The following is a 24,902-nucleotide window of genomic DNA, read 5'->3' as shown; positions in this document are numbered from 1 at the left end:
CAAAATCATCAACACAATCTAAAATCACCAAATGCAAAGTAAACATTTTTATATTCGAAACTTGTATTTTTTACAGAGAATATATGAATTTCATTCTAGAATCATTAATATAATTTACAAATTCTATCTCTTTAAAAATATTAGTTTGTTTGGGATCAGAATGCTGAGTAGTGAGCATATTATTTACTAACAAGCTATACTTACCTATACCATCTCATCAAATTGCTATTCGTTACCCTGACTCGAATAGCCACCGGTAAAAACTCCCCGAAAGAGGCTAACTGCAATCAGATAGCCTGGGAAACCCGTCACGGGACGAGACCCATAAAACCCCCTCGCCACATATAAGCCTCCTCTTTCGTTGCCAAGGAGGGGCGAGGTCTGCTGGGGAGGACGGGAGCGGAGCTATAGGTAAGTATAGCTTGTTAGTAAATAATATGCTCACTACTGAGCATTCTGATTTACTACACTGCGCTATACTTACCTATACCATCTCATCAAATTGCTAGAATAGCACGGAAAAACTGGAGGAGGGGCAGAAACGAGACCCTTTCCAGACAAGTAGGCAAAACAATGATAAAGAAACTGATTTTCTATAAAATGGAGTAGTCTCCCAACTGGAGAAGCTACTCTTGTAATAAAGGGATAAGAATCATCAACCACGTTAATGAAATATATCAACTGGAAATAGCCTAGGAAAATTTAGGACAAGACAAGAACCGCCAAGGCAAAACCTGTGTCTTGGCTATTACATCAAATAAGTAATAAGATACAAGATATTGAATAGGTCCAATAGGTTGCCTGGAGGATCTCCTCCAAAGAGGTACCCTGAAAAGTGCCCAAGATGCTGCTATGCCCCGTGAATCGTGGGCTCTAAAGGATCCTGATAAAATGGTATTTTCTCCATCTGACCTGATCCCCTGCACTAACCTTCGAGAAATTGTAATTGGATTAACAGGGCTGTGAGGTTCTATTGAACTAATGAACAGTTGGTGGGAAGTGCGAATGTACTTTAATCAATGTACCACTTTAAGGCACGTACGGGACAACATAACCTATCTTCGGAAACTGACGAGAGACTGTAAAATCACATTGTTCACCCCAGGACTTGAACCTGGGACTCCAAGGACGCTAGTCAAGTGCGTTATCCATTCAGCCATGATATCCCCCTAATGGTTGGAAGAACATCACAGGATTTAGGGGTTTCTATTTCTTAGCTAGGAAATCAGGTCTAGGGATCAAGCGGACTCTGTCCTTCTCCCAACGAATATGACCCGGTCTCACCGTGGTGTATGAAGCAAACTACGTCTTAGACTTGAAGCTATAGTCAACAAGAAGGCTGTCTTAATGGAAAGATCAAGAAGGGAGCAATTATGGGTTTAAAGGGGAATTTGGCTAGGGCACCGAAGGACTCTTGGCAGGTTCCAATTGGGGAAGAGTCTTCGGCTGGGAGGAATCTGTTAAAAAGAAGGATCTTGTTAGTCTGGTAAGGACAGCTGAATTGAGGTAGTTTCCCTATTATAGAAGCCTGAATGAATGGCTGCTATGGTTGACCAGTAACCCCTTATAAAAGAGACTGATAAACCTTCATCAAATAATAAAGGAAATAAATCTGCTATCTGACTTAAAGAGGCAGAAATTGGATCAATTTGTAAACTGCCACACCATCTGAAGTATCTCTGGAGTCTAGAATCATGAGTGTTCTAATTATGATGTATATTCATGCATTCATTGTTTTCTTAAAATTTCAATGAGCTTCTCTTGTTTACAAATGACATTATGCAAATTTCCTGTAGAAAAAAATTTACGACACTGATGGATTTCAATATAGTTACGATGAATTGGACGATTGATTGGATCAATCGTAACTCTTTGTAAGACAGGGCCCTGGTTTGAGAACAAACCTGTCATATCATAAGATATAACCTTTCTGGTGGAATCCCTAACAAATCTAGAATTTTTTTGTTATTTTCTATCCTTTTCAAATAGTTATTTTGGATGGAGACCTCTTTACACAGCACTTGCTCAACCCTTTTGATAGTTGTTGGATTGCTGCAAGGTCCATAGGGACTATTTGATATCATACGAGGGCTTCATGATCAAACCAATGACATTTGCATAATAATGAATATCGTACAGATGATGTGGAGCGTTGTGGCCCTGTGGATTAGTCTTCCAACTTAGTAACTGAGGGTCGTGGGCTCATATCCCAGTCATGGCATAATTACCTTCAGCAAATTTTTTTTTTTTTTTTTTTATCCACATTGCGCAGCACTCAATCCAAGAGAGATGAATGGGTACCTGGCAGGACTTTATTCCTCGAAACCCCAGGGTAATAATATCCAGGTCTTTGGACATAATGTGATATGTGCTAAACAAGAACTGATTTATTATCATTAACCAATTCCTGATGAAAGTTGCAGGCAAAATATATGAGATACCATATTGGCCTTCAATTTGATGTAGGCAAAAAATTGACCACCCCTTGTACACTTTCAGAACCAGTTAGTTGGATCAGTTGGTAGAATGTACTTCTCACAAACAGGTGTGGGGGGGGGGGTATTTGCTACCACCCTGTTCGGCGTTCAACATTTAGAGTATAGAGCCTCATCGGTCTGGAGCTGCACAGTGGCTGCCGGGCTCACAATAAATTGGGTAAAAAGAATTTTGGAATATTTCTAAACTCAGATTTCTATTACGAACATTAAAATATTATCTTAATCACAATCCCTGATTGAGAACTCTGGGATTGTATGGGAATCTTTATCATTGGAACACACAGTAGATTTATGTCATAAATATTTCCGAGAAGCTGATATCATTGTGGCAAGTGTGGTAGAAACTGATGGACAATAGCAGCAATTCTTAAGGGTTCACCACCCTCAGGCCTTGGTTTGAGATCTCAAGACTGTCTGAGCATCCAAAGACCACTCCATAAACCACATCTACAAGTTACTTCTGTCATTGCTTTATAAGCCAAAAATAGTGTAGATATATACCTCAGATGCCACAAAATTATCAAGAATATTACTAGGTCTACATTCTATACAAGTGAACGCAACTTTGTAAGTAACCCAAGTTTGGCAAGTTTTACCATTATGCCTGTATGATTTGCCTGGTATGATTTTGACAACCTCATCCATCACCACTATTTCCTCCTTTCTATGTTCTTCTGATATGAAAGGGTAGTTTTTTTTTTTTTGGCACATGAACACCTCAATATTACATATTGCTGTGGACTTGGAACAGATTTCAAATAATGAAAAGTAAAGGCAAAGAAATAGTCTTCTCCCTACTGCTTGTGGGGAAGGGTTAGTGTTAGATTGTCATAAGTCCCGGTTATGAGTGGGGGCCCTGAATTTGGTGCATTGAAAGAACGCCTGGCGGCCCCGTCCCCCACCATGAGGATTCCTATGACTTTCCCAGCGGCCCCTTTCATTCCTGGCGTCGCTACCAGAGCGAGGGAAGAGGGGGATGACCCTTTAAGTTCATTATAGGTCTAGGGTATGGAGCTAGAGCTAGCGTATGGAGGTCTCTGGTCTGGGCCTGGCCCTGGACTAGGGCCTGGCGGACTAGGTCTACTCGAGGAGAGCTAATAAAATGTCTTGTCAGCTGTGGTGTTGGCTGAAAAAGACTTGTGCAATGCTTCTTGAAAGTGTCCATAAACAAGTCCTTACCTTCGCAAGGAAGCTTATTGAGAATGAGAAGTCCAGCTCAGTAGCTGCCCCTTTCTCAATCATCTTGAGAGCATCTAGTCTTTAGCCCTCCTTGCCCTTGTGCATAGCAGTGTTGATTGCTGCTTGCTCATACTGGAGATCAGCGATTTTGTGACTCTAGCAATAAGTTCTTGTCATTGGTAGAGACTCAGTCCAAGCCGCTCAGCTTCACTACGAGCGGATATCAGATACCCCTAGTACATCGCGAAAACCATACCGCTCCGGGCGGCCACGTCCAGCGCTGCAACTGTAAGCTGATACTGATAGTCGGCTGAGTGGTAACCAGTGCCGCGGCGAGGGTTACGGCCCGATCTAGTCTTCCTCGCTCCCGCATCCCCGACACGGAAAGCAACGTCCGGGGCCGAAGGGATGCACAAAAAATCCTCAGTCTTGAGCGGCAAACCGATAAAGTTCGAGACTTCTTTACTGATGGGTATAAGCCGAGAGTATTGCTTATCTGGGAGCGGACGTCCCGAAAGCAGGATCTATATACGGAACGTCCATCTTGATCGCAGACGGACGAGTTCAGGCGGAAGATTGACTTCTCTCTCGCTCATATTCGCTGCTAGCTACGTATACGCTACTGGTATACTGTTTTCGGCCCGAAGATGAGGGCAGTATTTAAAAGGCATGTTCCCACTAGTCGGAGTATCGCGTTTGAGTAAGCCAGAACTCTCTCGTACCCCTAATGGTGAATCTCTTCGATCGAATCCCATTTGCTGGGCAGCTTTCAGGGAATGCAAGGAGCTGCTACACTGTTAGAAAATTTATCCTTAAAATAAAAGAAGTTCCTGCAGCAGAGTCTGTTCTGTTGAATTGCAGAAAAGTTCCTGTTTAATGAATTTACAGAATGATTCTGTTATTGTTTTCTGCATAATCTTCTGTTTATTTTCTGTAAAATCACGTTTTTTTTTTTTTTTTTTTTTTTACAGTGTATAAGAAATTGTTGGGGGAAATCGCCCCAATCTCTTCTAATGAATTGGGTCGGTGGTAATCGAATTCCGAATCAGATTCTCCCACGATGGAAAACTATTATCTACGGCTAGTACGAGGCGAGTTATCATTAGCCCCAACTCCGCGATCTGTATGAGGCGATCTAGGCCTCTCTCTACGTCTAGAGCATTGAATTATGGTCTAGAATGAGTCGAGTTTTCATTAGCTCATTGTCTCGGGCGGCTAGGGGTCGGGATGGGTCGATTGCAGCACCCGATGGGGGAGGATCGCCTGCAAGGCTTCCAAGATCCAACTACTACAATTGTTAATAATTTCTCTTAATTATTATTTTAGACCGCATGTACGTAGAATAGATCTTAATTCCACAGCACTGTATGAACTCCTGCACAATTCTACAAGTACGATGATACACCAACCTGGTGGACTGTACTATAGATAACTGATGATGACCCGTCTCGGCGGGGTCTGGCAATGAATGGACTGACCGGTCACAATCCCGGGCCAGTCGAAGCTTCTTATAAAATATAGGGGTTGTAGTGAGTCGTTAACTCGAGCCTGATTGTCATTAGAACACGAGTGGTCATAGCGAGGCTTCTTCTTGCCCGCCCTATACTCTTTGATGAGGAGTTACCCCGATCGGAAGGAGTGTAAACAGCCTCTTCCGATTTATCCGTACCCTTGTCTACCTCCCGCCTAAGGGGCTGGGTGTCTGATTGTGTAGTGTCATTTGCCGGCGTTGTCTTGGCCGGTTTTAAGTGTTAGACTTCTTATTCTTCGGCTTTATCTTGGCCGCCTTATCATCGTGCTGTTATTATTTCTCGGCTTTGTCTTGACCGAGATAATGGCCCTCGGCTTTATCTTGACCGAGTTGATCTCCCCTTTTTATTGAGATCTTTAGGGTTGGAAAATAATAATGTTTATTTCAGTTATTTCTTCAGACATCGTGATTCATAAAAAAATTGCGCGGTGGCTAAACGTTTCGAGTGTACTCAACGACGTCGCGGTAACGAAAGAGGAGGCTTATATGTGGCGAGGGGGTTTTATGGGTCTCGTCCCGTGACGGGTTTCCCAGGCTATCTGATTGCAGTTAGCCTCTTTCGGGGAGTTTTTACCGGTGGCTATTCGAGTCAGGGTAACGAATAGCAATTTGATGAGATGGTATAGGTAAGTATAGCGCAGTGTAGTAAATCAAGAAACTGTTTTCCCTCACTTTACAATGAAGTTAATAACTCCTCCTTCTTATATGGTACAAAGCACTAATAACGTTAATAATAACAATAACGATAATAATGATAATAATATCAAAAATAGTAATGATAGTAATGATAATCATAATCTTAGTAAGAATAATGATAATTATCATCAATTTTAATGTAGCACTTCATATAAAGTTCATACTTTGTGAATTAAATGGAACTCTTTAAGTCACACTATCTCTCTGTGAAACAGAACAGTATTAGGGTATGACAATATTCATGATATGAGGTAAATTTTTTTTAGGTCTTGGTTATTTGCTATTCATATTTTAAACCTAAAGTATTAGGGTGTGAAATATAACAAGATAAATTTAATTGTCCTAAGAAGTCAATTGTATTACGTTCTGTAAACTTAATTGTATGAACTTTTGTTACAATCTTCTAATAACCCAATTATAAGAGAATGATACAAAAGCTAATAAATATATATCTTACACTATTTTTTTCAGTATACAGGTCATACACAATAATCTGGGAAATACTGGGAAAATAAGGACTTGTTTACTCTTCATTAGTTAAATATGAAACCAACAATATGCATGAATAATGGACCTAACAATAAACTCCTTTTCTTCATAACAACTTCCTATAGTATATTCAACATTTACAGATAATACAAGACATGACTCAACAGATTTTATGATTCATCCAGCAATCTTGAAACGTAAGACAGTCTTGAATCTTTTACTTGAAATGGTGAAAATCAAAAATCTAACAGGTGATGAACTTCCCGGCCTGGGCAACCAACTGACGCTACAGTCTACTAACTTGGCTGCAAGTCGTTTAGAAAGACATACCCGGTGTTTAATTGCCTGATAAGGTCAACAGTTGTTACCGAAACATTTTTTCAACTTAACTACTTTTCACCATTTCTAGTAAAAGATATAAAACTGACTAATAGTACAAGACAGTTTACAATCTACAAGAATTTCCTCATGACTTTATATTATACTAGTAGTTACACCTTGTTTAAATCAAACACAAAACACAATTTCCAAATACCCATATTTTAGCAAAAATTATTTCACAGGCATTTTTCTGTTCTCATTATGATTGGCTAACTACTTTGTGATGACGAAATTTGGTAAAGTTGTACTGTAAGAATGAGCACATATTAAAGGCAAAAAATGTCACTAAAAGCCACAAGACGCATTTTTGGGATTTGCGAGCATAAATATCAACATGCTTGTTGGGGCTATGTAATCAAATGCTGTCATCTATCGTATGACACACTGGTACTTGGTTTTGTTAACAAAGAGTGATTGGAATCTATCGCATATCTATTGGATGTGTCCAGATGTGGAAAACAGGTTTTTTGAAATGGGGCCCTGGAGCAGCCTGATGAAAGAGGGCGCTGTTTGTGAAGGTAGATGGAAACCGTTCATGAGATTATACATAGAGGCCCAAACTCTGAACTCACATCCAATCTAAACTCTATTCTACACTTGTGGTGTAACTATTGGTAGCCAATCGTGTCACAAGTCTCTAAGAATATAGGTTGAATTTATTTTTTTTCGTTCTTCAAACCCTAAATACTATGTGAGAATAATAAAGAAAATAGTTTTCTTTGCCATCAAGGCATGGGGAATGAACGCAATACAATGATTTAACACAATCTTGACATTTTGGGCTTCTCATTTTAGCACAGGATTATACCATGGTCTCAGTTAGAGGGGAATCCAACCCAAATTAAATCTTGTTTTTATAAGGAAAAGAAAAATCAGATAAGTGAGAGTATGAATATTGGACAAACAACAAAAAAATTATGAATTTTTAAAAGTTGTAAATATTGGTAATCACAATACCTATGGAGACTTCAACTTGGCCACATATGGGATGTCATAGTGATGTAAGGCAAGGACTACTCTTCCATGTACTCCAATACATTTTTTGGCCAAAATGTAATTTTTCCCAAAAGTTTTATTTCAAATTCTATTTTTCTTTCATGAGGACATAAAATAAAATACTACCTGGGTTACATTTAGATTACTTCCCCAGGGTAATGGGTACTTAGGAGAACCACAAATCCCTGATAATAAAGTACATGGCCTATGGGAAAGTTGTCCTTGCCCCTTGTCATAATTTACTTACCCAGTTGCCAATTTTAAATCTACATAGTATTAGTGATCTCAATTTCAAAGCAGCTATAATTTTCTCATTGCTTGTCTGATTTATTTCAAACTTTCACCATTCTGTTTAATTTACTTTTCTCTTTCCCAACGCAACAATTTACGACTAAGGCTGGATTCTCCTTTAAGCTGGACTTCAGAATATGGGACAGAATAGCGAAATATTTGAGACAAAGCATGGAAAGTAAAATGTAAATTTACTTCATGAGAAAGAGACCATGGAATAGCTTGGAGAGGTCCACTTCTGAGTAGGCGTTAGCAGCGAGTCGTTGATCAATGACCTGCTTCAGTGTTTGATATGCAGACCTCACAGAAGCTTGCTCTTGACTTCTTGATTTAGCTACAATTCAAAAAGACAAAAACAGAAATGTTGAGAGAATTATCAAAGACAAATTTAAAGCTGAAAATGCCTTTAACAATTCCATATACTTGGGTCATAGACATCACCATATATGCTCGCATTTGCTCAATGATCGTTGAGCTGGAAAGTACATGACTTTAAAGCCTGTGTATAGCTTTGGTAAAGGGGCAATAATGTGATTGATAATCGAATATCATCTAATATGACAGTCTTACTGAAGCGTAGAGACCGTTAGATATTTTTTCCAACTGCACTTCTCTGAGAAAATTTCAAATATTTAAATCTTGGATATATAGCGCCCTCTCTCGGCGATGCTTGTTTTAATTAAAAAAATGGGCATTCGAGCACTTATCTTATAAATTTAGTGATTAGATATCCAAAAGTTACAGACAAAGAACATATCTTGAAAGTTTCAGCCCATTCCATGATTTGGAATAGGATTTAATTAAAAGACAAAAACACACAGATATTTTAATTTGATCGCGTGACCCGATCAAGTTAAATTTCCATGTAAAATCGCAAAATTTATCCTGTAAAACACATTTTCATGTCATATCCTCCACATCATAACTGTTATAGGGCATATCCATTACTAGCAATAAATTGGAATAGTGATAGGTGCATTTTGGTGGATTTACCAAAACTATACACAAGCTTTAAGTATGTATAATTTTGTCTTACATTTCTGGAACTATAATAAATTGAAGGCCAACAAAATACTTCATCCACTTTCCCCGTTTGCCCAGAAACATACTTAATTAATTCACATATTGTTTAAGAATGCAACTGCACTTTGCAAAATAATTGTTAAACTTGAAATCGCATGTACAGTGTATGATTTTCTAAAATATATGTATACTATTTATGACACTTCTGGCTCTGTAAAACTGCATAAATAATAAAGGAATATTGAATTTAATTAGATTCAAAGCTCCGCATATAGCAAGGTCTGGCCAGTGTTATCAACACCCACTAAAAACTTAAAAAAAAACAATCATTAAACAAAAAAAGGGGGGTATGTACCTTTATCAGTGTTTTCTGTGAGAGCCTTCTCATAGTCGAAGATATTCTGGAAGAAACAAAGCTGAGTGTACAGCTCCTTGTCAGAGTACTGTGAGAGAATGAAGAAGAAATCAAACTGAGGGGAGAACGTGACTAAAAGATAGTCCTTATGTTTTGACCCTAACATACCTGGAGGGTTGTTACACCCACAAATGTAATAATCGCCCACAAATGTAATAACGCCCACAAATGTAATAACACTTTACCCACAAATGTAATAACGCCCACAAATGTAATAACACTTTACCCACAAATGTAATAATGCAGTTTACCAACAAATGTAATAATGACTTTACCTACAAATGTAATAAATTTGGAGTGATTTTTTGGCGAATTCGTTCTAAACTAATATCCTATATTAATGTGTTCATATAGCACAAAAGTTCAGTCTTTTTTCCAGACCCGGCTAATGAAATATTACAGTACAAGTCCAAGTCTTTTTCCAGACCCGGTTTTTCAAAATTATAATATACGTCCAAAGTCTTTTTACCAGACCCGGTTGTTTCAAAATTATAATATACGTCCAAAGTCTTTTTTCCAGACCAGGTTAATTCAAAAATTATAATGCAATAATTATAATTCTAAACTAATATCCAATATTAATGCGTTCATATAGCACAGAAGTTCAGTCTTTTTTCGTGACCCGGCTAATGAAATATTACAGTACAAGTCCAAGTCTTTTTCCAGACCCGGTTTTTCAAAATTATAATATATGTCCAAAGTCTTTTTACCAGACCCGGTTGTTTCAAAATTATAATATACGTCCAAAGTCTTTTTTTCAGACCCGGTCGTTTCAAAAGTTATAATATACGTCGGTGAGGGGTAAAGACAACACTCTAAGCCCAAGCATTTTAAGTGGGTTTAATTTTGAAGATTGGTCTCAGCTGTCATTTTTTTCAATATTTCTTTATCTTTTAAATAACCGGGTCCAGACGAAAGACTAAGCATAATACTCGTGTTATTCCACAAGAATAAGAATATGAGTCTTTTGTTTTTAGGATTGTTTAAATCATTTTTAAATCACCGGGTCTGGAATAAAGACAACGCTCTAAACATGTGCTTTTCTACATGCATGGTCTTAATTTAGAGGATGGTTCTTAGATTCGTTGTTGGGGGTTCAGTTTTATTGATTTTTTATTCCTGAAATAATTGTGTCTGGAGGAAAGTCGATCTTCGAAAATCGGTCTTCATGTTGTTCCACAGTAATTAGATTATTGGGTATTCGTTTTACAATATTTGTAAAAACTATTTTATTTTTCAAATAGTAACCAAGTCTGGAGAAAGGATGTCTGCTTTACCCACGCATTATTACAATGTTTTGTAGGGGTAGTAGTATTATTTAATAAAAGACATATTTTTACTGGGTGAAACTTTGGAAATTTGGTCTTAGATTCGAAGTTTTTCAGTTACTTTTTTTTAATAGCCGGGTCTGGAGGAAAGAGTACGTTTTAAAACTCGTGTTTTTCCACGAGAATAAGAATATAAGGTCTTATGTTAGATTTTTTTTTCGTAACTGTTTTAGGTCTGGAATAAAGACAACACTCTAAACCTCTTTTAAAACAGGTTCTTAGGTTGAAGGTTTGTTTGGTCTTAGACTTTGATTTTTTTTTAATTCTTACTATTAGCGTTTATTTTTTTGAAGAAAAAAATGGTCGGGCTGAAAGACTACGCTATATCCAGCATTAATAAGATTATGGGGTCTTTATACTGTTTTTAAACTGTTATTCATAATGTTTAAATAACAGGTAACCGGGTCTGGAGAAAAGACTACGCTTGATTCTCAATTTACTCTTAGTGCATATATTCACAATATACACCGTATAAGTTGAAACAACAACAAAGACATTAATTACACCAGTTTTAATTAACTGGGTCTGGAGAAAAGACTAAGCTCGATTCCCATTTTTTCCACAGGAATATCATTATCGTATCTTAGTTTGGACTTATATTATACATTTTGAAATAACTGGGTCAGGAAAAAGACTTTGGACTTATTAAAATTCTTGAAACAACCGGGTCTGGAAAAAAGACTTTGGACTTATATCACAATTTTTTAAACAACTGGGTCTGGAAAAAAAGACTTTGGACTTTTATTATATTTTTTTAAACAACCGGGTCTGGAAAAAAGACTTTGGATTTATATTATAATTTTTGAAACAACCGGGTCTGGAAGAAAGACTTTGGACTTGTACTTTGATGTTTAACCCGGTCTGAAAAAAAGACTTTGCACTTTTGTGCTATATGAACGCATTACTATAGGATTTTAGTTTAGAACGGATTTCGCCAAAAATCCCTTCAAATTTATTACATTTGTGGGTAAAGTCATTATTACATTTGTGGGCGATCCTAAATTATTACATTTGTGGGTAAAGTGTTATTACATTTGTGGGCGTTATTACATTTGTGGGTGCAACAGGGGTGTTTCACAAAGATTTAAGTATGACTTAGAGTCGCACTTAAATGTCTAGTTGCGCGCAGTATAAAAGGCATGACAGCATTGTTCAGATCATGCCAAGAGGCCATGCCAAGATTGCGCGTTGCATATCATGTACACATCGACATTTAAGTGCGACCTAAGTCATACTTAAATTTTTGTGAAACACCCCCCAAAGCTATTTTGCAAGCTTCAAGTCCAGGGGAGGGGACGGGGCTGGGATGGCTAAGATCTCGGCTGCACATTGTGCACACAAAAATTTGCATACATTTTGTCTTCATGAGGTCTGCATATCAATTTGATATATGATATTAAAATTTAATTGGCATTCCTAATGACTATTAATGAAAAAAATCTCCGGTACCACTATCAATTTCCTATGTATTGCGAAGAATTTTTAAAAATGCTTAAAAGGCCGAGCCCCCCCCCCCCCCCTCCAAGTTATGGCTAAACAATGGTTCATCTCAGGGACTTAGGGTAAAGTTAATTGTTATTGATTGAGGTTTGATGTCACTACCAACACACTGTAACAAACAAGTGTCTGAATATTATGTTACATGGTAGGATTTGTTTTCTTAATGTTATTTTCATGATCTTTAAATTAAGTAAATGGAATGAAAAAAAAATTATCGGAAATCTGAGTCTCTTATACAAAATCCAATGTAAAGATTGATTTCCTTAAGAAAATCTATGATGCTTGATTGTGAAACATCTTTAAACAAAGTTTTCATATCAAGAACATTACAAAAATTAGTGTGGATATGAGCAATTTCAATGTATCCAACAAGAATATGTCTAGCTAATTTTAAGTATAGAATTTAAAAAAAGAGTTCAAAGTAATCATTTTAGGAGTAAAAGCAATCAAATTTTATTATCCTGCTAAAAAAAATTGTTCTGTTCACATTCATAATTGTAACCAGAACAGATTATAGGTGATTATCCACACAGGATAGAAACATAGGGGAAGGCGGGGTAAGTTGAGCATAGGGGCAAGTTGAGCCACTAGCCCCAGGCCAATAATGAATGAGTCAGACATTGTGGTGGTGTCATGTATTGATGACCCATAGCATTACCCCTAACCCCACCACATTGTTTTCAACTTCGAAACAAAAAGTATTTTTTTAGAGGGGAAAATATGAATTTCAGCCAAAAAAGTAAAAAAGAGTGTGAAATAGATAAGTGCTTTATAAATACACACGTCTTTAAATATAATAAAGACATATAACAACATTATTAGTCCAGGTATGGATCTTCATTCTTGTCATAGTCTTTTATATGATGGATGCATAATAAATGTGTGGATACAAAATTATCGCACTAAGTTCGGACTGGGGTAAGTTGAGCCAAACAGCATGGGGCAAGTTGAGCCATGGTAATTCCTATGGTAATGTATCTTAAAAAACAAACAAACCATAAAAATTGATTGAAATGCTTGCTGAAAGGAGCAAATTTACATGACTGCTCTTTTCCTTTTAAAGGATGTTAGTATTTATAGAGAATTAGCAAGTGAAAAAACTTTAAACAAAAAATTGACATGCTGGTTCTCCCCTCATACATTTTGTACATAGTTTTTGTGGCTCAACTTACCCCAGAAGGTGGCTCAAACTTACCCCATATATGGGGCAAGTTGAGCAATTTGACATCGTTTTTTTCAAAGGTCACGGTGACTTTCAGTGTGGGGATAGAAAGTTATATATAGGTGGAAAATATTTCAGAAGAATTAAATTTCAAGGCAAGGTACTTATTTCGACAAGATTATTAACCATATCAATTCTAACATGCAAAAAGCAAAAACTGTCACAACTTACCCCGCCTTCCCCTACATATATCAAACTGCACAAGACAAAGAGATTACAAATACCCAGTTTAATGTTATCATAAACATGGTAACTGAATAGTAAACAACAACGAACGTAGAGGGCAGCAACACACAAGCGTTTAGCTCTAAGGAAGGTCAACTCCGTTCGAATTTTGTGACCACTCTAAAAAATAAGGGGGACTTTTCGGAAATTTGTCGAGTTGATTTTTTTTTTATTTGTTAATTTCAAATATTTTTTAATGAACAATTATTAGATCGGTTATTCTGGGTAGAAATATTAAAAATATTAATTTTTATTTTAAAGAAATTATTTAGCTTAAATAATCATGATTTTGACATTTTTTCTCATTTTGGAATATTAAGTCTATGACGAGGATCCCTCTTATCTCTTATTTTCCTCTGCTGAATTTCGCTGCACCACTAATAAATGCATAGACAACCACCGTAATAATCGAGGTCATTTTTCTGGCCTGGGTGCGCCGAGTCTGGGCCGGTCGCGTAGCTAACTAGTGACGTTGATGATGCGCTGGGGCTTCAGTCGACTCGTCATAGATCTTCTAGCAACATAGACAATGACATCTAATTTGCCTGGTCTGATTTGAAGTGCAATTGCTTCAGGGCTGATGTTTATCAACGATGATTGTTCAAGGTCAGATTTCAAATTTTAAATTGCATTTGACTTTTAAGTCTATAAATCTTAATACAAGAAGCTGCATCCCCGAAATCCGGGTCTAATTTCAACTTCGAGTCCGAGACTATGGACGGCGAAAAAAAACCCATGCATCGGATGCATTGCATTGGCTGCGCGCTGCGCTGCAGCTGAGCTGCACAGCCAGGCGCTGCGTCGCGTCGAAGGTCGATAATCATTGAGCAACCAAACTTCCAAAGCCAAATTAAAGCTTGAATAAACGGCCACCTATTCACATTTTCCCTGGTTTTCTTCAATAATTTCTAAGAAAATCAGCCAATTGAGGGAAATTGATTGCAATGTTACATCGTTTGCAGAGTGCCATCATCGACATTCGTTTTGCGTTAGAAACCTTAGTTATAGATCTAGGCCTAGGCCTAGACTAGAAATGGGGGCTAGATAGATTAGACCATCTTAATTTCTGATTTTGGGTAGAAAGTAGACTTGATAGACAGCATCCATATCTTAATTTGACCATTGATTCTGTGCAATCAATGTTTAAAGACTTTTACATAATTTGCCATATTGCAATTGGTAAATTTTCCTGGGCCTGCATGGCCTGGGCTTGGCTGGCAGAACGCGTTTTTTTTTTTTTTGAGAAATTTCGAAAGTGAAAGAGCAAAGTGACTGAGCTCGTCGTGATTTTATTTTTATGCATTTTCTGACTGAATTTTAAAGATTTCATGCCTAACGCTAAGGCCTAACAGTAACTTGTCAACCATATAATCTTCTAGTTCTAGATCTAGACTTTACCCTGTATGTAGGCATTTAAAAAAAAAAAAAATATCATAACCTCCTAGTGGCTAGGTCATGCAGGCTGGCCTTAATTGAACCAAACTTAGCTTGCATGGAACCCTCAAATGGTCTAGATTTTGGCGTCCTATACTATAAAGACAATGTGGAATTCGTCTGTTTTGAGTTGATTATTATCTAAGTATTTTTTTATTGTTGCATAGACTCATACCAACTCATACCAACAAGACGTGCTAGATCTATATATATTCTAGATCTACTTAGATATCCAGTGTGGAACAACATCTTCAACAAACAGATCGAGACTGGTCAAAGCATTTGTCTACAGTCTAGTTAGACAAATAAAGTTTTCTAGATCTTTAGACTTGGGTCTATCGATCAACTAGACAGGAATAACCGTCGTTTCTGGGGATTTATTCAACAATTTCTGACATTTTACTATAATCTCCATCGGTGAGTGAGCCAGCGCAGTTCAGCAGAGCAACCAAAATACAGAGACTGAAGCTTTTGGTCCATCGATCAACATGATCAAGATCTAGGTTAGATGTAGACTTCACTTATTACTGATTGGAATGTATTTCTAAAGTTTTTGGGGAAAATGGTGAAAAGAAATGAAAACATACTACTGATAGATACGTGAATTATTTTTTTAAATACCCATTGGCATTGCTGCCTGCTCTAATAAATAAATAAATAAATGAGTCACGGCCTATATGGACTGCAGATAAATGCTGATCGACGCCTAGCAGAACAAGTACCAGTGCTAGACTAGGGGGTTGAAATCTAAGCAGACGACGGAGCATAATGTAGCTTAAGCATAGAATGATGATGGGTTCAGCGAAGAGCCCAGAGAAAATAAGGGGGACATATTCAATCCCGAAATGCTTTGCGAGTGGTCACAAAATCGTCTCGGCGCAAATCACCTAATTCAGCCGTCTGGTGAAATCGCTGATAACAACAATCACCGATTTGGTAATTATTTTAGTTTCCTGAAACTTGCATTTGTAAAGTTTTAAATATCAAAGTATGTTTTCATATTTATGTATATCCCTCAACATATTTTTTAATGTTATCTTTGATATCGTTGTAGTCATATTCTTTCATATTCGTTTCTTGATCCCTACTAATTTGTTGTTGTATTTGATTGGCATTTGATTTCGTTGTCATGAACAATAAAATATGCGCACAGCTCAGTTGCATGCGCGTATCGAGTTGACCTTCCTTAGAGCAACACGCTTGTGTGTTGCTGCCCTCTACGTTCGTTGGTAAACAATTACAAGGATGGCCTGAAAAGATTTCAGAAACAGAATTGTAATTGCATGATATCATTCACAAGCATACAAGGATTGTTGAGAATATAGCAAGTGATGACTTTACCTTCATTTAAAGTACATTCATTCAACACTCCATTCAAATTATGATTTACTATACTCCACTTTTATCAAAAGAAAATCATCAAATTGTTTATAAAAACAATGTACATAGTCGTCAAACTATATATCCTCTGGGTTTTCAATAACGTTCTGAATTACTGAGAAAGACCATTTAATTCAATAGGCAAATAATTCCAGCATATTAGCAAGCTGGAAATAATGATTTAAACAGAAAGAGTAAGATTGGATCAAACCACACAAAAAAGAATTCAACAAATTAGAAAAGGAATAGCTTGAAATGACATTTCTAAGTTTTGCATTATTTTTAGTTTTATGCATTAAAATAAAAAGTTGACAAGCTTACCTCTGGTTTTAGGACAGCTCTCTGACATACAGGACAGGCAAACCCCTGTCTATGGGGATTAAGCGGTACCCTGCGTGTCCGATGTGCACATGAGGTATCCTCACATAGCAACCAACCCTGTCATTAGTAATACAAGAAAAAATAAATAATAAATAATAACTTTATTCAGTCAGTCATACTACATTCTGCACGAATACTGTAGTTGGTGGGGGTGATTTTTTTTTCATAACCTACCAGAGGACTGAAGGCTTAGGCCCGTATTCTGAAGTCAGGTTTAACTTAGACCATGGTCTAACTCTGTGCTAAAATTATGGGAAGCCAAAAGTGTCAAAATTTGTATTATGTTTTATGTTTCTTATGTTTGCTGTGCTCTTTCCTGATTTATTGATGGTGAAGACAATCATCTTTTTACTTCCTATTATGAATGATTTGAGAGCAAAATGAGCTGAAATATATCTCTACTGTTGGTGATTTATGTAATAATTGGCTAACTATACTGATACCACAACTTTAAACCTGAGTTTAAGTTAAACCCGACTTCAGAATACGGGCCTTTGAGTCCTCTCAAAGGGACCTGTTAATAATCACCAATGGTTTACCAAAGGGCAATAGTGCACCAAGCAGGAATCAAAGCCGGTTCCCTGGAATCCCACACCCATGCCCTATCAACTGTGCTACCATTTCTCCTTGAAAATTAAAATTGAACACTTATACTTGAAACTGACCCCATTCGATGGCATGTGAAGAAAATACCATCCCATATTTTCACCACTGGACAACATTTTCTAACTTTCTGTGGCTTTCTTGAAATCAATTCAAAATGACAGTAATTCCAAAGATCATCAGTGATTGAAGAGTTACTATAACTAAGAACAGAGAAGGGATTTCGCATCAAATTTACAGTGATTCATCCAAAAACAGTACAGGCTCCTGGAGGTTCACAATAATAATAATTATATTGATAATAATAGGCATTTACTTGGTGCCATCTAGAAATATTCTTATTACAAGGCGCATGAGAAAAAGAAAGAATGAGAAAGTTTGGATGGTGTCAAAGTGTCAAGAACTATTACTGTTGGAAAGGATAAGACTTCAGTTCAGATTTGAAAGTCTCTACATGTATTGATGATGTATTTCTTATTTATTCAATGGCAAATTATTCCAAAGACCAGGGTAATAATAAGATAATCATTGTCATTTTTATCTACATCTCATAACTGGTATAACACTTAGTCAGAGCTTCAACTATACATATTTCACATACACAAACACCTGAGCTGCCACTACTTTTTTTGCACATGAAATCCAACTTACAGCATAGTATTTCTGTATGTAGGTGCGGATGAGAAGGCGGAGCTTGTTCCCAAGCATGGTCATGTGATCAGCTGGTACCGTTCCACAGCGACTATCACAGTAACTCAGACGAGCCTCAGCCAGCGAACCCTGCCACGGAATAGAGTTCAATGAGCAACATGATTGCAACTTTAAATAGAAATCTTCTTAATTCTATGAAAATTAATGGCTTTTACACAGAAACAAGCAGTACCGGTCATACAGAGATGTTGTTAGTCTAACACCAACGGCTTCGCTCCCTGGGATCTTTTAGCATCCTAACCGATCATTATAGCGAGAATCAAGAAGATCCAGGGAGTTTGAATTTTCGACCCTCTCGCCCCACCCTATTGACCCTATTTCTGTGTCAAGGTGCAAAAATATAATTAGAAAATGCCAAACCAGGGTTGGGAGGTCTAGTGGTTAGAGAATTGGACTGCTGATAGTGAGATTGTGAGTTCAAATCCCCACTCTGCCATTGTCTCCACTTCAATAAAAAGGCCCCAGTTTAATTTCTGGGGTCTATAAGGTCAGCCACTATGACTGATTAACTAGAATTTTCCTAATGTAATTGGAATATAAGCATGTCATTATGTAGCAGTAAACTGTCTTGCTGAGTTCCTATGGGAGTTACAGAAGAGAGAAAAAGAGAGAAAATAATAGTCAGAACATAAAATTAACTTCGTTACCTTATTGTGCCCAGCTTCTGGTCAATAAAGTACCAACTGGGCTATTTATAATACCATCACAATCAATCAGTCAATTCCTATCAACGATATGCTGGATTAGATCTTTTCATTTTTAGATGACTTAATATCCAACATAAAATCCCTTAGATTTTGTGATTCTGACGAACAACTATGAATGGCAAACTAACCGTGCCAGTGAATACACAGTCAACGATGTTCTCCCTCTTGCAAGCTTCGTTAGGGCAGATGAATTTGAATCGGTCGGCATCTTTGAACCTCTCCTCGTCGTCTTCTTGGGCTCCTAGAAGTGCATCATTCTCGTCTTCGTAATGACGGACAGAGTGGCGATATCCAGACGCATCAAGCCCTTTACATCATGAATAATAACGTGTAACGTTTATAAAGCGCTTCATACGTTTTTAAGTGCTGCATTTTATTACCTTGGCTTTAGCACGGCTACCCTGATTGGACACTCGAGCATTCAAGGAATTTCTTCCTAACCGTGTACCAATTTATTACACCTGGGTGGAGAGTGGCAAATGTACAGAAGTGCCTTGTCCAAGGACAGGAGTGCTTTGTTGGAATTTGAACCCTTGACCGGTGACTTATCCACTGAGCTACATCTCTAAGTATTTGATTTGTAACAAGACATTCTTTGGGATACATATTTGAGATCAAACCTAAAAATCTTAGATTGTTTAAGAGTAGTTTGTGTCTTCTACATACTTTTTCAAATCAATTTAAAAAGACAAACAAGTGGAATGCCTCTGGCAATCTCGCCAGCATTATGTAATTCAATATAACAGCAGTGCTGACTTGGAAAACACACATGAATACATTTAGATATTCACACAAAAAACACCATTAACATGATTACAGAATAATTCATTGACCCTAAATGACCTTGATCATGAAACCTGAATCTCATGCTTTGCCCTATGTCCAAGTTACATGGAAAAGGTCAATATGCTTACGACAAAATAATGATGATAGCTCAAAACTCAAACTTGGTGAAGATTTTAATTCAATTTGCACATTTTTGTTTATCATCTAGCATGAATCATCTTGTATATCATCTGCATCTGCGCCCTCAATGGGATTACAAAGACAGGATAGGACAGAATGGACCTACTTGCTTTATATTGCAATATCACAAGGTTAGGTTCTTGCAGAGCAATAGAAAAACTTATTGCACGGTTCTAATCATGATATAATACTTACCAAGACATCTTTTATCATCTAGCCTCGACCTTTATCATCTAGCATGAATCATCTTTCATATCATCTGCATCTGCGCCCTCAATGGGATTACAAAGACAGGACAAGACAGACTGGACCTACTTGTTTTATATTGCAATATCACAAGGTTAGGTTCTTGCAGTGCAATAGTAAAACTTATTGCACGGTTCTAATCATGGTATATATACTTACCAAGACACTCTGCGATATGAGCAGCATCTGTGCCCTCAATGGGGTTACAAAGACGGGATACGACAGGATGGACCTGCTGGGCTAGATAGTACTTGGTATCGACCTTGAGGTGTTCTTGCTTCTTAAGCTCATCTGGATGATAGGCTCTCTGACCAGCTGGGAGATTGGATCCATCCTGAATATCCAGAAAACAAAATGAAGTGTTTATAATATTATGGGATGCGGCTCAGTGGATAAGTCTCTTGACTTTGAGCCGTAGGATCGGTGGTTCCACTCCAATGACAGCATTCACGTCCTTCAGCAAGGCATTATATACATTTGCCCTTAATTATCGCCACTTTTGATATCTCGGTCATGGATTGCGCGATCAGGACGAAAATCTGCTTGATGGTAGAGAATGACATAATCTATGCGGCTGCACAACAAAATTTCATCAAATTGATATACCTCATTTTATATGAAACATAACAATACAGAAATAGCATAGAGCTAGTTTGAGTCTGACATGCATTTATATAATAATGCAAAAATTTGTAGCAGAGTACTTGAGCATTGCAAAGTTGGTCTCAAAAATAGTGAGAGATTTGAGAGAAAAAATAATGAAATAAGTGATGCACACCACCAACATCACTGATTTACCGTATGAAGAAAGTGTCTGGGGGCGTAATGACCCCTCCCCTGGGACTAAAAGGGTCAAGTTGCGACACTTACCACGCAGACTATATAGGAGACTGTGTCACCAGCTCCTAGCGGCTTTCCTCCACCTTGACTGTTGATCCGAAGCGCTACATTGACGTGAGGAAGACTCTTCTTATCTGGGTAGTCCTGGGGTGCTTTTGTTAAACTCTGTCACCATAAGAGAAATATTCATACAAAGAGCCTTATGCAATCTGAACTTGTGAACTTTAAAATATACTGGGTAATTTTTGCATGCCTAAATATCACTTTCTATGAGCCCAGCAGCAATGATAATAACCTCCCCCGAATTATAAAGTGAGTCATTATTTTTATGCATTTCTGGGATTGATTGTCCTTTGTTCAATACTTTCAATGGGACATTTTCATAAAAATTCCTACATCTCTTATCATACAGATTGGACCATTACAGCAGCTAGAGACTTTGTTCAGAATTCACGATAGGAATGACCTATTTTGGTGATCTGGGGGGCGTTTCATCAATATTTTCGTCCGACAAATTGTCAGATCTGACAACTTTCCTGGATTCTAATTGGCTGAGAAGCACTGTTACTATAGTAACTGTCGGATAAAACAGGACTTGTCGGATAAACCGTCCGACAAGTCCTTTCATGAAACGCTCCTCAGAGCTGCAGTTAGTGAGCTACCATACTATGAATTCTCCCAGTTTGCATACATGTATCTCAGGGCCCCCTCTTACAAAGATTTACGATTGATCCAATCAATCTTAACTCAACGGAAATCCATCAGTGTCATTATTTCTTTTACAGGAAATTTGTAAAATGACCTTTGTAAACAAAGGAGAACACACCAAATTGTCAAGAAATCAATGAATTTATGGATATACATTCAAATCTAGAATTTTTTTGAAAAAGCATTTTATATGTTGACGTTGCTGGCCGCCCATAGTTGCTTTTGATCGGATCAATCGCAAGTCTTTGTAAGACGGGGCCCTGATCTCTTAATGTAGCATGTAGCTGCTCCACACCACAAACATCTGTTGCGAGCAAGCACTCTAAGCACTGTGCATGCTGAACCGTAATTGGAGGAATCTTTTTATAAAATAGTTGTAGTTTTCATTTTATCAGATATCTGATCAAACAAGATACAGTATGGTTTACCTATCATTCCAGCAGAAGAAATTCCGACAGTTATTTAATCTCTTAAAATATACACTGCAAGCTGTTACCATTAAAGTGGTATTTCTTTTAAACAAATATACTACTGACATAAGAATTTTTTGGGAAAATGTGTCTTTACAGCATGCAACAAAGAGCAAATGTGTTTTTAGTGGGAAAAAAAAAATCAGCACTGGTGGTGTTTCCAGCTTTCATGAAGCTGTTCATAAAGTTATGCATGACCTTTCGCACGACTGAAACATATTCTTAGATGCTGAGTCAGCTACACAGGGAAATATCATATACCACAAGAAAAGGTCACCAGTAATGCAAATAGTCACACAAAACTTATGAATAGCTTTATGAAACTATAAAACTGTAAGTTACGTTTTAACATGTAGAACTTCATGGGGTTATAACGCATTGAGCTACATGGAGTTATAATGCGGAGAACTACATATCTTAAAAAGAATTAAATAACTAAAATAAATAATATAGGATTTGTATAGTGCACGTATCCGTTTCTACTTCGCACAGCTTCTTTGAGGAGTTTGTACCTGCCGGTACCCATTTACCTCACCAGGGTCAAGTGCAGCATAGTGTGGATAAATTTCTTGCTGCAGGAAAACACGCCATGGCTAGGATTCAAACCCACGACCCTCTGCTTGAAAGGAGAGAGTCAGAACCAATAGACGACACTCTCACATGGAATTAAATGGAACAAACCTTGTGGATCTCATACTGGTCTAGTGGAATGGTCCCTGCAGCAACCTTCTCCCCAAGCTCAATCAGATGAGAGTGAATGTTGTCAACGATCACCTCCCTCGAGTCAGCAGACAAGATCTGATCAATCGCATAACTGGACAGAAAAAAAGAAACGTGCGACATAAATTCAGTTATCCCTCAGATCATTGCAGAGTAAAATGAATGGAAACGAGACGGATAGCCGACTGCAGGCAGTTTGAATTTATGCATCCAGCATTCTGGGCTCCGTTGCATTAAACTGTGCCATGAAATGGCGGCTTCCATTGAATCCTTGATTTTGATTGGCTGTTGATCAGTGTTACCACGGTAATTACCATCGGATGGCAGAGTTACCGTTATAGTAACAATGGGGCCCAGATCAAGAATATACTACACACATTTACAATCTACGAGTTGAAAACAATAACCCCTTTGACCTTTAAAGCTTGTGTATAGTTTTGGTAAATCCACCAAAATGCACCTATCACTATTCCAATTCATTGCTAGCTAATATGAATGGATATGCCCTATAACAGTTATGATGTGGAGGATATGAAATGAAAATGTGTTTTAGAGGATAAATTTTGCGATTTTACACGGAAATTTAACTTGATCGGGTCACCCGATCAAATTAAAATATCTGTGTGTTTTTGTCTTTCAATTAAATCCTATTCCAAATCATGGAATGGGCTGAAACTTTCAAGATATGTTCTTTGTCTGTAACTTTTGGATATCTAATCACTAAATTTATAAAATAAGTGCTTGAATGTCCATTTTTTAAATTTAAAACAAGCATCGCCAAGAGAGGGCGCTATATATCCAAGATTTGAATATTTGAAATTTTCTCAGAGAAGTGAGGTTGGAAAAATATCTAACGGTCTCTACGTTTCAGTTAGACAGTCATATTAGATGATATTTGATTATCAATCACATTTATTGACACTTTACCAAAGCTATACACAGGCTTTAATACTGACCCTAAAATTTACTCAGACAATCATTACTCATATACAGTATGCATACATCAGCCAAGTTTGAATAGATACCTCCAAAAGTATGTTTTTTAATTATCACTAGAATTAAATGCATATAATACCCGTGACAAGTGACCTACTATCCAAAATTTTATAACACTGTAGTCACTCAAAAATGCATAAATGAGCACAAGTTTTTGGCTGAACCCTAAGAAGATTCTTTATTTTTCACATGTGAATCTGCATCGACTCCTATTTAGAGGTTAGTGAAAAAAACTCAAAATACAAAAAAATATGCTAATAAGCCATTCCATTATTATGCATGGCCATCACATCCTTATCAACTCTTTACCCATCTTTTCTGCGCAACTTGAGTTGAAATTTTTTGGGTCATCTATGCGTATTCAAATTTGGTATCACCATGAAGAAATAAAACTGAATTTTAGGATTAAGTAAATGTAAGACCTTAAATTGTTTGCTTTGTTGCAAAATATAATTGGGAATCCCAGTTTCCCTTTTTTGTGGGAAGCACTGTATAGGGATTAGGGATTACAAATACAATATATTCAACCTCCTCCTTATCACCATCACCATCATCATCATCATCACCACCACCACCACTATCACCATCATCATCACCTCCACCATCATCATCACCATCATCATCATCTTCACAACTACCACCATCATCATCATCACCATCGCAATCATCATCACCACCACCATCATCATCATCATCATCACTATCATCGTCATCTTCACAACTACCACAATTATAATCATCATCATCATCATACTCATCCTCGACATCATCACCATCACCATCATCACCACTATCATCATCATCATCAAAGTTTACCTTCCAACTTTCTTAGCCAAGTCACACCAGTCTCTCCTCACTATATCTAAACCCTTCATCTCCTTGGAAGTTTTCAGAGTGCCGTCGGGCAAACGTTCGACTGTGAGGGCAGCATACCTAACAAAGATATTGGGGAAGAAAAGCATCGTT

The 24,902-nt window shown here is 37.4% G+C and overlaps 1 protein-coding gene across 2 annotated transcripts in view; it reads right to left on the bottom strand.

Annotated features, from left to right (window-relative positions):
- Positions 1-7,876: 7,876 nt before the first annotated feature.
- The window catches only part of LOC121429452 (DNA polymerase alpha catalytic subunit-like), a 69,248-nt gene continuing 52,222 nt past the window's right edge, over positions 7,877-24,902 (bottom strand). The window contains exons 30-38 of one of the 2 annotated variants that reach the window (XM_041626466.1): positions 24,753-24,869; positions 22,902-23,034; positions 21,073-21,207; positions 20,362-20,536; positions 19,119-19,297; positions 18,224-18,355; positions 16,910-17,026; positions 9,440-9,527; positions 7,877-8,395 (exon numbers count right to left, since the gene is read on the bottom strand). In XM_041626466.1, the coding sequence (XP_041482400.1) occupies positions 8,253-8,395; positions 9,440-9,527; positions 16,910-17,026; positions 18,224-18,355; positions 19,119-19,297; positions 20,362-20,536; positions 21,073-21,207; positions 22,902-23,034; positions 24,753-24,869 (1,219 nt within the window). In that variant the 3' untranslated portion in view covers positions 7,877-8,252. The remainder of the gene's footprint in view (positions 8,396-9,439; positions 9,528-16,909; positions 17,027-18,223; positions 18,356-19,118; positions 19,298-20,361; positions 20,537-21,072; positions 21,208-22,901; positions 23,035-24,752; positions 24,870-24,902) is intronic. The other variant, XM_041626467.1, reaches the window with a different exon arrangement.

The sequence above is a fragment of the Lytechinus variegatus genome, chromosome 16 (genome assembly GCF_018143015.1).
Source record: "Lytechinus variegatus isolate NC3 chromosome 16, Lvar_3.0, whole genome shotgun sequence".
NCBI lineage: Eukaryota > Metazoa > Echinodermata > Echinoidea > Temnopleuroida > Toxopneustidae > Lytechinus > Lytechinus variegatus.
Note: the sequence above shows the minus strand (reverse complement) of the source record. Positions and strands in the feature narration are given on the sequence as shown.